The 15953-nt window shown below is 45.1% G+C and overlaps 1 protein-coding gene across 5 annotated transcripts in view; it reads right to left on the reverse strand.

The window, feature by feature from the left end:
* ANKRD31 (ankyrin repeat domain 31) overlaps window positions 1-15953 on the reverse strand; it is a 249855-nt gene that overhangs the window by 83889 nt on the left and 150013 nt on the right. For all 5 annotated transcript variants that reach the window (XM_068248640.1, XM_068248656.1, XM_068248648.1 and 2 more), the window contains 2 exons: window positions 14098-14229; window positions 8029-8171 (listed from right to left, as the gene is read on the reverse strand). In XM_068248640.1, the coding sequence (XP_068104741.1) occupies window positions 8029-8171; window positions 14098-14229 (275 nt within the window). The remainder of the gene's footprint in view (window positions 1-8028; window positions 8172-14097; window positions 14230-15953) is intronic.

The raw sequence follows: 15953 nt of genomic DNA on the forward strand, positions 1-15953 counted from the left end.
ATAAATTTCTCTCCGTTTTGAGAGAAAATGTTTTTTGCAACCTATGTTTCCGGTCCGTGGAAACGTATTCCCAGCACTGGCTGTGTGTGGGGGGCCGCCATGCTTGAGGGGGTAGCAGGCAGGAAGGAAGACAGCGGTGGGCAGGCCTGTTTCTAGTGCTGTGCGGTCGCCCTGAGCGGTGAAGGGGGGGGGGGGGGGGCGCAGTGATGGAGGCCGAGCCGCAGCTGTGGGGAGGGCGGTCCGCCCCTCTCCCTCCCTTCCTCTCCTGGGCCGCCCTCTGTGCTCCCCCCACCGCTGCAGAGTGAACGCAGCAGGAAGCTCTGTATACAGCAACTCACCTTCCTGCGTTCCAATCGCCGATCACCTGCCGCTGGTCTCCTCCTGTTGCTGTATACAGCGATTCCTGCTGCGCTCACTCTGCAGCGGAGGGGGGAGCACGGAGGGCGGCCTGGGAGAGGAAGGGAGGTAGAAGTTGAGCCGATCCACGCCTGACTCTCCCCTCCATTATGGGGAGAGGGCACCTACCTATCTAGCCTATTCTGCGGGCAGCTACCTATCTAACCTATATTGTGGGTACCTACCTATCTAACCTATACTGGGGACAGCTACCTATCTAACCTGTACTGGGGCACCTACCTATCTAACCTATACTGGGGGCACCTACCTATCTAGCCTATACTGCGGGCACCTACTTAGCTAACCTATATTGGGGCGCCGAACTAGCTAGCCTATACTGGGGCAACAATTCTGGCTACCTATATTGGAGGCACCCACCTAGCTAACCTGTACTGGGGGCACCTAGCTATCTAACCTATAGTGGGGGCACCTGCCTATCTAGCCTATTCTGGGGGCAACTATACTGGCTACCTATACTGGAGGCACCTACCTGGCTAACCTATACTGCGGGCAATTATACTGGGGCACCTATGCCTGACTACCTATACTGGGGGTGCCTATAACTGGCTACCTATACTGGGGGGACCTATAGCTGGCTCCATGGGGAAGGGAGCCAGGTATAGGTGCCCGCAGTATACCTGGCTCCCTCCCCGTGGACGACCCCCCTCCCCACCGCTAGGGCCTAGAAACTTCCCTGGGACCCCCTTCCCTGCTCCCCCTCCAGCTAGTTTCAATTATTTAAATCATTTAAAATCAATGTAATGTAGCAAGCGGGGAACTTACTTCCTTGCGCCCACCGCTCGCCGTCACTTCCTGCAATGCCATCCAATGAACAACAGAGGGCTACATTGCAGGAAGTGAAGGCGAGTGGTGGGACGCAAGGAAGTAAGTTCCCCGCTCGCCGCTTGCTACATTACATTCATTTTAAATGATTTAAATTATTAAAACTAGCTGGAGGGGGAGCAGGGACGGGGGATCCAGCTGAGGAAGAGGGGGAGGACCTCCCTCCCCGCCGACTGCTGCCACCCCCGTCCTAGCTGCTACCCCTTCCAGCATGGCGGCCCCCTCCCCACCCACAGGCTGACACAGAAAACAGATCTGTTTCTGTGTCCAAAGCTGCCTGTGTAGAGGGGGATCTGTTTTCCTATTGCCCTTCACTACCCCTGCGTGTATCTGGATCCATGTACGGTTCATGAAAATCCTACAAATACGGACCGTCCGTTCGGGTTTTCAAAACGGATCCCCCAGAACTCAGACGGATCCGTTTTTGTTTAAGTGAAGATGGCTGCTATTTTTAACATTGGTATCCGTGGCTACGTTTTTGATCCGGGCCAAAAAGCAGAGCCATGGATACGTCTTTAATACAAGTGTGAACCTACTCTTAGTCTTAGACTAAACTGCATGGGATACTACAATAATTAAAAACAATGGTGCTGGCTCATGCACCATTGTTTTTAATTATTGTAGTATCCCATGCAGTTTAGTTAGGAGGGGGGCAGATGAGAGGGAATATCCTGCACGCTGGTGCCCCCTGCTGGTCATATAGCCATTGTCTATATGCAACTGAAGCCCTCTCCTACTAATTGGCTGACTTGCTCAGCTTTTGCTTGATTATCACTGCAAGCTAGGTGTATTATGTGTGCACTTTTCATTGGCTTATAAGCAGCCTGCAGGCTTTATAAAGTAGCAGAGAACTGTTTGAGAGTGAGGTTCTCCAATTGTGTGTTTGGTAAGTTTTAGAGCAGTAGGAGACAGGCCTTGGAGGTGGCAGCTCCAAGGTTTTGGCTGCGCTCACATATGGTGTTAGATGCTGGTTCTGGGGCCCCGGGCAGTGAGAGTTCCCGGGGCCCCAGGCTGGCTCATGCACCATTGTTTTTAATTATTGTAGTATCCCATGCAGTTTAGTTAGGAGGGGGCAGATGAGAGGGAATATCCTGCACGCTGGTGCCCCCTGCTGGTCATATAGCCATTGTCTATATGCAACTGAAGCCCTCTCCTACTAATTGGCTGACTTGCTCAGCTTTTGCTTGATTATCACTGCAAGCTAGGTGTATTATGTGTGCACTTTTCATTGGCTTATAAGCAGCCTGCAGGCTTTATAAAGCAGCAGAGAACTGTTTGGGAGTGAGGTTCTCCAATTGTGTGTTTGGTAAATAGTAAAACTACATCTACATACTTTTTTTTAATAAAATAAACGTACATTATTACATTTGAGATGAACTGTTTAACTCCCACACCGAAAATTACCCAAATAACATTTTTAATGGAAAAAAAAAATACAATAAAAAACAAAACAAAACCATAAATAGTTACCTAAGGGTCTGAACTTTTTAAATATGCATATGAAGAGGGTATATTACGAACATTTTTTAAATTATAAGCTTGTAAATAGTGATGGACGCAAAACTGAAAAAAATGCACCTTTATTTCTAAATAAAATATTGGCGCCATACATTGTGATAGGGACAAAATTTAAATGATGTAATAACCGGGACGAATGGACAAATAAAGTACATAGGTTTTAATTATGGTAGCGTGTATTATTTAAAAGCCATAATGTCCAAAAACTGAGAAATATTGAATTTTGTCCATATTTTTATTAATATTCCTATGAAAATGCATTAAGAAAAAAATAATTCTTAGCAAAATGTACCACCCAAAGAAAGCCCAATTGGTGGTGGAAAAAAACTAGATATAGATCAATTAATTGTGATAAGTAGTGATAAAGTTATTAGCGAATGAATGGGAGGTGAAAATTGCTCTGTTGCATAAGGTGAAAAATCCCAGTAACACAGCATGCATTGAACCAATCGGGCCCAGTGCACACCAAAAACCTCTAGCAGATATGCAAAACGCTAGAGGTTTTTGAAGCAGATTTCAGAGCGATTCTAGTTATGTTTGGAGAGATTTTCTAAGCATGCCTAGCGTTTTTTGGAGCGTTTTTGTGTAGCAGATTACAAATATTGTTACAGTAAAGCTGTTACTGAACAGCTACTGTAACAAAAACGCCTGGAAAACCGCTCTGATCTAGCGTTTTTCAGAGCTGTTTTCCACGATCCTATACTTTAACATTGAGGCAGAAACGCCTCAGAAATCTAAAAAATGCTGCAGCCCCTGAGTTTGCGTTTGTGGAAAAAACAAAAAGCTCTGGTGTGCACCAGCCAAGCGGTTTTCCCCCTGCAAGCGTTTTAAAAAACGCTCCAGAACCGCTCTGGTGTGCACCAGCCCTTACACGCATTGTGGTGTCACAGTGACTGAATCTGTCAGGAAGATCGATTAGTATGTGTACATATGTATTTTAAATTTCACCATTTTTCTTGATAGTGATACTTTAAAGTGAACCAGAGACGAAGCACCCTCATGCAATTTACTAATTTATCAGTGGGAACATTACGGTAAACACCTACTCTGCTCTCTGTTTCATCCTTCTCTGCTCAGTCTGCCTGTTACAGCTCTGATAAGAATCCGCGACTGAGCATTCAGTCTAGGTTTGGCCTGGAATCATTATAGCCGAGTCAGTCTTCTGTGAAGTCTTTTCAAGCCCAAGCCCACCCCCTGCTTGCTCAGCTGCTCCTGCCGAGGAAGAAGCTCTGAAACAAAAGACAAATGTGGCTGCTGTACTATTTCATCTGTGATCTGTGTGCAGTCATCATTATTATCTGTGCAGTTTCATTCCTATGAGAGACACTTCCTACAGGCAGCCACACAGCATACCAGAATAATGAAGTTGAAAGCACACAGATGAAAGGCTGCAGCAGCAGCCCTGCTTGTCTAGTTTCATAGAGCCTAGACAGCTCATCCAGAACAGCTCATAACCCGGAAGCAGAAGGGGTATGAGCTGGCGACCATATTGGATTTTTCCTGGAGCATTAATGGATAAAACACTCAAAAAGGCACACCAGAGCGGCGAAATTATCAGGTAGAGCATTTATTTTTTACAAGCTATCGATTGATATGTTTATTTTGTGTCAAACGTTCATCTCTGGTTCCCTTTAAGTCAAACAATCACAAGTGGTGGTCCTTTGGGTTACTAAACCACCAAATACCACCTTAGGGTTAAAGGACACCTTCCATATGTATTTCCTTTTAACCTCCCTAGCGGTATGGACAGAAATGTCCGTTCAAAAAAACATGCTGTGAACAGTATAAACATGCATACACATCAATACTCTCCTGCACTGTATACTAGACCCTTGCTTGACACATTTTGGCAAGTTACAGGAAAAAAAAAGTTTTAAAAATACATTTTATCACTGTTTGCACAGAAATCCTGGGGAAATTGAACGCTGGGAAGGTTAAGCAATACCAGTTGCCTGTCTGTCCTGCTGATCTCGTTGGCTGCAATAGTGTCTGAAGACTAGTTCACAGTGTTCAGTTGCATTGCAGAATAATTCTGCATGTCAACTCACTGCTCATACAAGTCTATCGGCCTGTTCACAGTACTGCGCTGTAACTGATCGTGTTATTCTGACTCGCTACATGCAGGCTTTTATTAAAGCCTATTTCCAGTCTCCATTGCAGTTCACACTCATTATATCAAGTGTGTTATGCAACTGACCACTGTGAACGTAGCCTGAATCACACACCTGAAACGCCCACCCAGCAGGAGATGACGACGGACCCGTCGTTGCCTCCAGTCCGGCGTGTGTACGGACCTTTAATGGCAGAGGATCAGCAGGACAGCTAGATAATATGCATTGTTTAAAAGGAAACAAGTATGGCAGCCTCAGTCTATATCCTTCCAGCTTTAGGTTCCCTGTAAGCTTGATTTTCACATGAAAAGTCCAAAGTTTTATGATATGTCTTTGCAACTACTAATGAGTTTGATGTGCAATTTTTTCTAAATATAAATTGCAATTAAGGATTTTTACATCACACGCTTAGTTTGAATTGCTCTGGTTTTCTGACAAATGAACTTTAAATTTAGTTTTTTCACTAACAAGGAGTTGATGCATCATTATGAAAATGTCAAGTAGCAATCAGCAGTAGATGTGCCAACACTGGCACTGACAACCATCGAGTGATGCAAGAAGTAGCACCAGTCACATCTTACTTATGGATTAATATTTGATTATGATTACCGTACATGTTATTTTTTAACTCTACATAGTCTGTTTTTCTCTCTCTCTTTCCTCCTGACAAGTACAGCCTATTCCTTCTTTCCAACTTGCTGCGAGAGTGTAATAAATCTAATAAAACCGCAAATGTCTTCGTCCATTTGTGCCGGCACCACCGCATCGAGCAGGGCCGCTGCCACACACGCATGGGATATTAAGCATGCGCACGCGGGCACATGCGCAGTACAGCAGGAGGCACTGTGAGCAACCTAGCACCTGTTAACAAATGAGACTAATGGCTTGTTTAAAAATATAGTGCTCACAGGAGAAAACTATGCAACCTCCACTATGATTATAAAGACAATTTGGTGGTGAAACCCCCTCTGAATCTGTAGAAATTTCATATTGCACGTACATGCAACCTGCAATCTGCAATCACAGTTTGGGAATAAACTTGATCGCGTACTGGTTAAGGCCTGTTCACATCTGAGCGTTTTGCTGGCGATTTCGGCAAAACGCTCAAGCGCTAGCGCTTTCTAAAGCGCTAGTGCCATAATACCCTATGGGCCCGTTCTCACTTGGGCGATTTGCGTTAATCACCGGCGATTAATGCAAATTGCCAAATGCAAATTTGTATCCTGCACCATTTTCAGGTGATTTCACGGCGTTCGCGTTTAGTGTTATAGAAGCGCTAATCGTGATTGCAAAAAAATCGCCAGAGCAAAACGCTAGCAAAAGCACTAGCGTTGTGCAAGTGTGAATGGGCCCTAAGGGCTCTGCCTCTGACACAGATGACCAGGGTTTGAACCTCGGCTCTTCTTGTTCAGTAAGCCAGCGCCTATTCAGTGAGGAGACCTTGGGCAAGACTCCCTAACGCTGCTACTGCCTAAAGAGTGCACCATAGTGGCTGTAGCTCTGACGCTTTGAGTCTGTTCTGTGTCTGGTCTACAGAGCTTTATGCTCCAGGGGATGGTTGCTGTAATCCCCAGCTAATAATCGAAGATGCAGCTTTTTATGCATGTTTATAAAACATCCCTGCAACCTCAAAAGAGAATTATGTTAATTTATATTTTTAATTTAGACAGCTTAGTCTTCTAATAAAGCTTATTATCCCCTTTGTGGATCACACAGTTTGGGTGGAAAAGAAGTTTCCATCTCTAACGAAGCCACATGGTTTCTAGGGTTGGTGGTACTCTGACAGGAGGAAAAATTAACACACATATATGCCGCCATGTGCCAATGCTAAGGACAAGAGGATCTTTCACCATCTCTGTTTGTCACCAAAAGAAGGTAGAGGTAATACAAGGAAGGAGCAGTCGGGGGCTACCTGGTCATCTTCTTAAGAGGAAGAAGAGCCCTTGTGTGCTAGATAAGGAAGGCAACACGTAGGCTTTGTTCACGTTATAAAGCGCCAGCGCTATCCCAAGCACTGAACGATTTATAGGGTTTTTTTAAGCGCTTTTACAAGCGCTTTCTGCGCGATTTTTGCTTAGAAAAGCACTTTTCTAAGCGCTTTTGTGGAGTGATTTTTTTTTTCCAATTCCTGAATTCAGTCAGGAATGACATCAGTCAGGAAGTGAACTCTGTGACCCAGAAATGAATAAATACAATGTATTTATTCATTAAAGCACTCGGGAAATCGCAATTCAAAGCGATATTTCAAGCGCTTTGCAATTCTCCTATACTTTCTATTAAATCGCAAATACTCAGAAAATGGTGCCGGAGCCGCCTTTGCGATTGGATAGAAAGCTCATCGCTCATGTGAGAACACTCATATAAGATAACATTACACTAGCGCTTTTAAGGCGATTTTTAAAATAGCCAGCGCTAAAAAAAGAGAGAAATTGCTCTTAGTGTGAACAAGCCCTAAGTCTCAATAGTTTATCCACAACGAGCAATAATGTTTCCTCATCATTCATAAATTTAATTAAGCAGCCTCATGTTGTGATTAAAATGGTTTTAACCGAGGCTTATGTACTTGCATTACTCTTTTAAAATGATTTGGGACTCCATTTGTTTACTGAAATGATACCAGAGCTGAAGTCAGCTGTAAAAACTAAGTGAGCAGGCATGTATGGGAAGATGTCCTGATGCACACCACTCCCCTCCTTTGCTACCTATATGCCAACCTCGGCAGCCTCTTCTGGGTCGGGCATCAGTACGCAGGTGCTATCCCAGCTGTGCATGTCCTACATTGCGCGCCTGCATGTGCACAGCGTAGCCGTGACATCAGGCGCATGCACAGTGCACTCCCGGCCGCATGGTGTAGGATGTGCGCAGCCAGTCCAGCGCCTGTGTACTAATGCCTGACCCAAAAGAACGGGGGGGGGGGGAGGGGGGGCATCAGGACAGCTTCCATACATGCCTGAAACTCCCCACCCCCTCCGTTTTTTCATCTGACTTCAGCTCTGGTAACCTTTAAAAATGTGGCATTATTAATCATGTATGTATATTGCACTATTCAATTTAAGGCATTTCCAGCACACTTACAGTTGAGCAAAACATGGTTCAAGCTAAATATACACTGGCATACACTGATTACAACTTTGCTATGATATACATCCACACATTAAACCTCAAAGTGGTTCCCAAAGACTGCATCATGTATGGGAACCGTCCCATTAAGTCCTCTGCGGTTGACATCAGCTCCCGCTTCCAGCAAAGCCAGGCTGATTTCACAAAAGCCCTTGCAGGAAGCCTCGTGTAAAGCCGTCCAACCTGTCAACAAAGTACAGAATACACATCTGTAAATATGCACCGTAATTATACAGGTAGGATCTGTTCCAGAGCAAAATGTTACATAATTATTCTAACAATAAACCATAAGTATTCAGTAATAATGGAGAATGCTGAGGCTTTATTAGTTCCTTTTAAGGTTCCTGGCTTTAAATTGGCATACCTCATAAAAACCCATTGAATTCCCTGCAAAGGAGCAATAATTACATGCGTTCTGTTGCCAAGCACTTCTGCTATTTCTTGCTGAACAGTGCCTATTCAACGCTTTCTGCTTACCCTACAACACATTCCAGCTATTAGAGGTGGACCTCCTGGGTGACCGGCCATCCTCCCCTCCAGGACCTGCTTCTCCACTTAATGAATGTTCCACATTTTCAACTCAATGTGGAAAAGCTGTTCAAATATTATTTTCAGAAACGGAGGATTATTACAAGAAATAATACTTCATTAGGGCCCTTTTCCACTAGCGGCGTTTGCGATGCTGAATCGCAAAATCACAAACCGCTAGTGATTTTTTAATTCACTACGGTTTGCTAAATAACATAGGAATCGCGGTAGGTTATTTCCACTACCGCGATTTGTTTTTGGCTCAAACGCGATCGCGCTGCGTAGCTATATTTGCCGCGATTTTGCTATGCACACTACAGCATAGAAAAATCGTGAACGCAATCGCCGGAACTTTCCTGCATTTTGCGATTCAGCAATCGCTAGCATTCAGTGTGAACGCTAGCGATTGCTAGTGGAAAAGGGCCCTTACTACAAAAGGACCTTCTTTTACAGTTATCCCAGTTAAAGAGGAACTTTACTGAGAGAGAATGTCAAATGATCTCCCAGAGTGCTCAGAGGTAAAAGGCTGAGTGACATCATAGCCCAGGCTATGATGCCACTGGATGGGTGGGGTTACAAATCAATATACAGAAATGTATAGATATAAGAAGTGTTTCTGATGCTAAAGCCAATGAGTATTCTGATTAATTGTTATGTTCTTCTGACTAAAGTCAGGGTGTCAGATCACTGAATGAAGCTACACAGTCATATACAAGTTTCTCTAAGTTACACTACTTTTGTATGGTTGTGATACAGTTCTGTATCATGCCTGAAGAAGAAACATAAAGTTTCAAAAGCTTGCATAGAAATCTTGTACAGCTCATCATTACCTAAATATGTTTTGTTTTATTACTTTGTATTCTCTCCATGACTATAGCCTAGTACACACATCCAATTTTGATTTTGAATTTTATCCCCTCCACATAGTATCAGGGTCAACAGATTTTGAATAGAGGAACATATTGCATAGGTAAGCTCTCATACTACCTGGAAGTGGTAAAACTGGTCAATCAAAATTGGATTTGTGTACCAAACTTAACACTGGACCACATACAACTGGCCGCATAACTCTTATAACATAAATCAGGGGCAATAATAAGGGGGGTCGAAGTCCACCTCCAAAAAACCAACAGGGTCAGCCTCCCTATTACAGGAGGCAAAGGCATTACAGGAAAAGGGGGGAGAGAGGAAGAAAACCAGAAGAGCAGGGCGTAAAAACCACAAAGTAAGGTGTGACATATCTAATTTAGGTGAACCTACTAATAATGTGGTTAATCTGTCTTGTTATGTTTTGAATAATGATGAAATAAAAATTCTTTCAAGAGGTTTATCCTTTGCTCCCACCCATCATTTTAATGTCTTTGAGACTATTCTGGATGTTAACAGGTTTATTCGATCCCTCCTTCTCAGGAAGCACTTTGATGGTCCTGAGGGGATACAGCAGCCGGGTGCTTCCTCACAATGTGTGGATCTTCCTAATATTGGTGACTTTGGGGATACCTGTGCAAGATGGACTTTGGAAACCCTGGCATCTGATAGCACTGGTTTGGTAACCCTAAATGACACCAAGCCCGTACAGGTGAGGAATCCCGACTTCTACCCTATCTCTGAGAGATCTCCATGTGTTGAACAGTTTCAAGAGCTAGTTGAGAGGGATCTCCTCTCGCTGGCCTGGGGCTCTGTAGGGACAGGTCCATCCAATATCACTGCTGCTGAACGTGTTGCACTTAAAGGCTTGCAGAATAATAATATTGTGATTAGGAATGCAGACAAAGGCGGTTCCGTAGTGATATTGGATAGTGACACATATAGAGATGAGGCCCTCAGACAACTAAATGATGTGGACACTTATCTTGGCCTAATGTCGGATCCTACATCTGAATTTCAGGCCAGGTTATTGAATCTCCTGTCCTGTGGGGAGAGCATGGGCATCTTTGACCACAGGATGTGTGAATACTTGGGAGTCAAATTCCCTGTGGTTCCCATATTCCATCATCTACCCAAGATCCACAAACCTGGCTACCCCCCTGAGGGTAGACCTATAGTGGCGGGTATCGGGTCTTTGGGGGAACGACTGGGTTGTTGGGTGGACTCTCTTTTGCAGCCCCTTGTTCGACGGCTGCCGGGGTACGTTAAGGATACCAAGCACCTTTTGGCCAGTCTGGATAATTTCCAGTGGAAAAGGGGCTATACATGGGTTACCATAGATGTGAGGTCACTGTACTCATGCATTCCCCACACATTGGCCCTCCAGGCCCTCAATTTCCACCTTACCCGTTACTCTGACTATTCCGCGGATCTTTGCACTTTTATACTTATGGCTGTCGAGTACCTCCTGACCCACAATTATTTCATGTTTGACGGCAGGTTTTTCCTCCAGAGGCGGGGCGCTTCTATGGGCGCTAAGTTCTCTCCATCCTAACCAATCTCCACATGGGATGGTGGGAGGAGCGCTATGTCTTTGGGGGTGCCTGCCGTCGCATGGAGGACGTTGTGTGGTACGGAAGGTACATCGACGATCTGTTGGTCATTTGGAAGGGTGACGTGGAACAGGTTGGGGACCTGATGGAGTATTTCAATTCAAATGATTTGAACCTCCAATTCACATATGTGGTGGGAGTTGGCTCTATTAGCTACTTGGATCTGAAATTGAGAGGGGATACTGAGCGGGGTAGCATCCTGACCACCACCTACAGGAAACCATCTAGTGGCAACACAGTCCTAAGAGCTGATAGTTGCCACCCTATACATACTATTCGTGGTATTCCTGTGGGTGAGTTCACAAGGGTAAAGCGCAATTGCTCTGATGTCGACCAGATGGAACAGGAGTTGAATACAGCTGAACTCCGTCTAAGGGCGAGAGGGTATCCAGGGTGGTGCATTAAGAGGGGAAGGGATAGAGTGGCCAAGAAGTCTAGAACAGACTTGGTTAATCCTCGGGTACCACAGAATCCCGAACCCCAGAAACCTACCTTTGTCACCACATATTCAAATGAGTACAAACAGGTGAATGGGATCATTGCAAAATATCTCCCTATGCTTCGAGCTGACATGGACCTTTCCAATATCCTCAGCGATGGAGTCAGATATGCAAGTAGACGTGCTCCAACCTTGGGACAAGTTTTGTCCCCCAGTTTGTTTAACACGGGGGTCACAGGTAAAACGTGGCTGACCACGGTTGGCTCCCATAGGTGTCGTTTGGCGACCTGCAAATATTGCCATGTCCATGTAAAATCCAAAACTGCCGTCTCCGCCTCTAGTGGCAGGAGTTTCCCCATTTCACAGTTAAATACTAGGGTCCCACATGGCCTAAATGCAAGATGGGATTTGGCTACTATCACCTAAAAAGAACTCTGCTCTCTGACCCCCAGATCTATGGTGAATAGGCTACTGGTCCTGCTCCTCCTTGCTCTTTTCCCTTTGGGAACCTTCTAGGCTACTTGCTCCTGGTTTTTAGTTTGTATATACATATGTTTCTATATATGCATTTTAATGTTTTATTGATGTTTTGATTTGTATGTGTGGGCGGGGGATGGTACCTTGCAGACACACTCCCCTTGATATGTAACCACTCCCCAATTGGGATGGTCTTGGGGCGGGTACCATGCATTCACATCACTATTTATGTGTTCAAACTGCCATTTGTGTATGAGCTATGATTAAGGACGTTTGAGTCCGAAACATGTCAGCTATGATGCCTGCCGAGTTTTAATTTGGATATGTCCTTAATAAAGGTTACTTCTATCTGATAAGTGCGGACCATCCCTTTTGTACTGCATCCTTTGGTCTTGCTAACCTGGGTCGAGCACTGCAGTGGAAGTGGTGGAGTGGAGCTGTGTTCACTTTGCAAATTGGATAAATCAGAGAGCTGCCTGAAACAAGTTTTTAGCAATAGTATAAGATTTTTGCAGCTATTGAAAAACATATATATTTTTTAAATAGACTAAATTTCAAGTGTTTTTCTGAAGGGAAATATGAGCTGAAAAAATCCTGTGGCCTGCGCAGAACGTTCCCTGTCAGGGGACCACAACCGCGAACAGCGCATGTGCAGAAGCTGCCGACCCGGTGCTGCTACAGCGGGGACCCCAGAAGTGTGTCTGACTGTGGAACTGAAGTGAGGGACACAGAGGCTTCGAGGGGATGGAGAAAGCCCCAGGTAAGTAAATCAGCAGTGGAAATTTTCAGCTCATGTATCTTTTAAGCATTGTACGCGTGCTAGATCAGTGGTCCTCAAACTACGGCCCGCGGCCCGAATGTGGCCCTCCGAGGTTTTTCACTGGCCCCCCAAACACAAAATGTATAAATTATAGATGTGGCCCACTACAACTTTAACCTCTTGAGGACCGCAGTGCTAAACCCCCCTAGTGACCAGGCCATTTTCAGTAAAATAGGCCACTGCAGCTTTAAGGCCAAGCTGCAGGGCCGCACAACACAGCACACAAGTGATCCCCCCCCCCCTTTTCTCCCCACCAACAGAGCTCTCTGTTGGTGGGGTCTGATTGCTCCCCCCATGTTTATTTTTTTTCGACATATATTTTTGTTGTTTTTTTTTTAAATAAAAATACCTGCTCCTTTAAATTCCCTCCCCCCAACCGGCCAATCATGGCGATCGGCTGTCATAGGCTTCTGCCTATGAGAGCCGATCGCTCTCTTGTCCCCCAGGGGGACAGTCGTGTGACACGGCTGTCCCCAGTACAGCGCTGCTGCTGATCGCAGCGCTGTACATGTAAATACATGGCGGTTTCGCCGTGTAACAGTCTTCCGAGCGGCGATCGCCGCTCGGAGACTGAAGGCGGAGCTCGGCTCCGCCCACCAAGCGGGAGATGCGCGCGCATCCTGCGCGCGATCTCCTGCAAACTCCTGCCCCAGGACTTTACGCCAATTGGCGTTGGCTGGTCCTGGGGCTGCCGCCGCGGCCACGCCCATTGGCGTGACGCGGTCGGCAAGCGGTTAAATGTCATAGCCCCGCATATAGAATAGCGGTGCTGGCATCACCCATCCATATACTGTAGAAGCCAGTGAGCAGTCATTCGTTGGCTTCCAATCCAATTTTGCATCAGGTGACACTGCTGTCCAATTGGACGGCAGGTTGTCACCTGGGTATGCTGCACTGTCTGGTGCACACAGACGTTCTTTGGGTGTCGCATGACTGAATGACTGCTGCTGGGAGGTCTCCTCCAGGCATGATTGGGGGGAATCAATACCTAGACTCAATGTAGTGTTTTTCAACATCATTTTATGTATGTTCAGGGCAGGCCCCCCAACAGTCTGAAGTATGTTGACCTGGCCCTTGACCGCAAAAAGTTTGGGGACCCCTGTGCTAGATGGTTCTAGGCCGATACGGCCATTTAGGGTGAGCGTCTGCTGAGAATGTAGCGTGTGTACAGAAACCTCGTTTGATGCTTCAGCAATGCCAAAGGCCTTATTCTCTGCATTCACCCCACCCACTCTGTGATTCTCCTTGTTTGTCGCTCCATTGGCCCTCCTCCCCCCCTCCACCCAAAAAGCAATGTATAGCATTAAGCAATAACTATTGTATTTCTGAAATAACTGAAATGGAAAGGAAACATTCAAATCTGACCTGCATTATCTTGCTGATTTACATGGATTCCTGCTTTGATGAGAGCCGTAACTTGTGCCAGGTCTCCTTTCCTCGCTGCTCGAAAGAGTTTGGTCTCCCCCAGAAAGTCTCGCTTGTGTATGTTCCCTAAATCTTTATAAGACAAATGCTTATTAGTGGCTGATGGAAATGACCAAACACTTAAAGTACACCTATGAGAATAAAAAATACTCATCTCAGTAGAGTCTCTGGATAGTCCAATAGGAAAGTATTTAACTTTTTTCTTCGATATCACAGGTGTGCTTTAAAGGATGCCGAGGTGGGATTAAATAATTGGCTTTTATTGACCTGGGGTTTCTTCCAGCCTCCTGAAGTCTTGAAGTTCCCTTGATATCCTCCCACTCCCCTCTGTTGATCTGCTTTCAGACCCGGTAAAGTGAGTGAGTCGGCTGGGTCGTGCACTACTGTGTATCTGCTTATCTGGTGACGCGCCTACTTGATCCCGCTCCTGTGGCTGGGACTCATGATAATCGGCAATACTTAAAGGGGCAGTTTAGTGAAAATTATTATTTTCCATTTATCACATATCAGGTATTTAATATGGAGAGCAAATGTTTCTCCATAGACCTTGTGTTAAAAAAAAGTAGATGATATCACTTAATTCTGCTTTCACAGAGAGCTGAGCTGCTTCATTAGCATACTATGCTACGGACTTCACTGATACCAGACACTCCAGCTGATTATAACCCTGACTCACACACTACAGAGAGCCGTGCTGTTCTCTCTAACTAGCTAAGTAAATAAACAAACAGGCTGCTACATAAGTAACTAATTAGCAGCCTGCTTTATCTATTTACTTAGCTAGTTACATGTGAGAACAGCAGCTCTCTGTAGTGTGTGAGTCAGCATTATAATCAGCTGGAGTGTCTGGTATCAGTGAAGTCCATAGCATAGTATGCTAATTTAGCAGCTCAGCTCTCTGTGAAAGCAGAATTAATTGATATCATCTACTTTTTTTTAACACAAGGTCTATGGAGAAACATATACTCTCTATATTAAATAACTGATATGTGATTAATGGTAAATAATAATTTTCCCTAAACTGCCCCTTTAACTACATATGCAAAGAATGCTACTGGCCTCAGCAGTGCATTTAAGGAGGAGGTGTGTAGCTTGGTCAGCGCATGCGCAGTATTGTTCAACCCAACTTACTTGCAAACTTTACCGGGCTGGCAGAGGATCAACGAAGGACATCCTAGGACACAGAGGGACCTTCAACTACGGAGGGCTGGAAAAATACTTAGGTAAGTAAAAGCAAACTTTACAGCCCTAACTCAGACTTGTGCCACAAAGCTCTACTGTGAAGAAAACATGCTAGCTTGCTCACCACAATTTTCTGCAGTGGACAAAAAGGAGCCTAAAAACCCTCTACGAATATCATAGCTAAATATATAATTGTGCCTTTTTAAAAACAGAAGGTATTTGCGATAGTTCAGCTGTAAGTGAGCAACTGTGGTTTCCCATGATGCATCACTCCTAAATAAGGAAATTATCTCTTTGTGCATACAGAGTTTACAGAAGTGGGCTCCACTCCGCATGGTCTCCTGGGTTGATCATCACAAAGATGCGTGCTTGTGTCACTATCTCTCCCCATGCTGATGCCGCTCAGCCGAACCTCTTGGTCTCATGTACGGCTCCTCCCCACCAGTTTTGTCACACCCACGTGACTTATCAGGGGATGTGAGCCAATGCGAGCTTGTGGCGCCCAATTTAAAAACAGAATAAAATGGAAAAAAGTTGAGGTGGCCTACCTCAGTGATGAAAACTTTTGTATAAACAAAGAGTTTTTATTTTGCACAGGCAACGCGTTTCATGGG

The sequence above is a fragment of the Hyperolius riggenbachi genome, chromosome 1 (genome assembly GCF_040937935.1).
Source record: "Hyperolius riggenbachi isolate aHypRig1 chromosome 1, aHypRig1.pri, whole genome shotgun sequence".
Lineage (NCBI taxonomy): Eukaryota > Metazoa > Chordata > Amphibia > Anura > Hyperoliidae > Hyperolius > Hyperolius riggenbachi.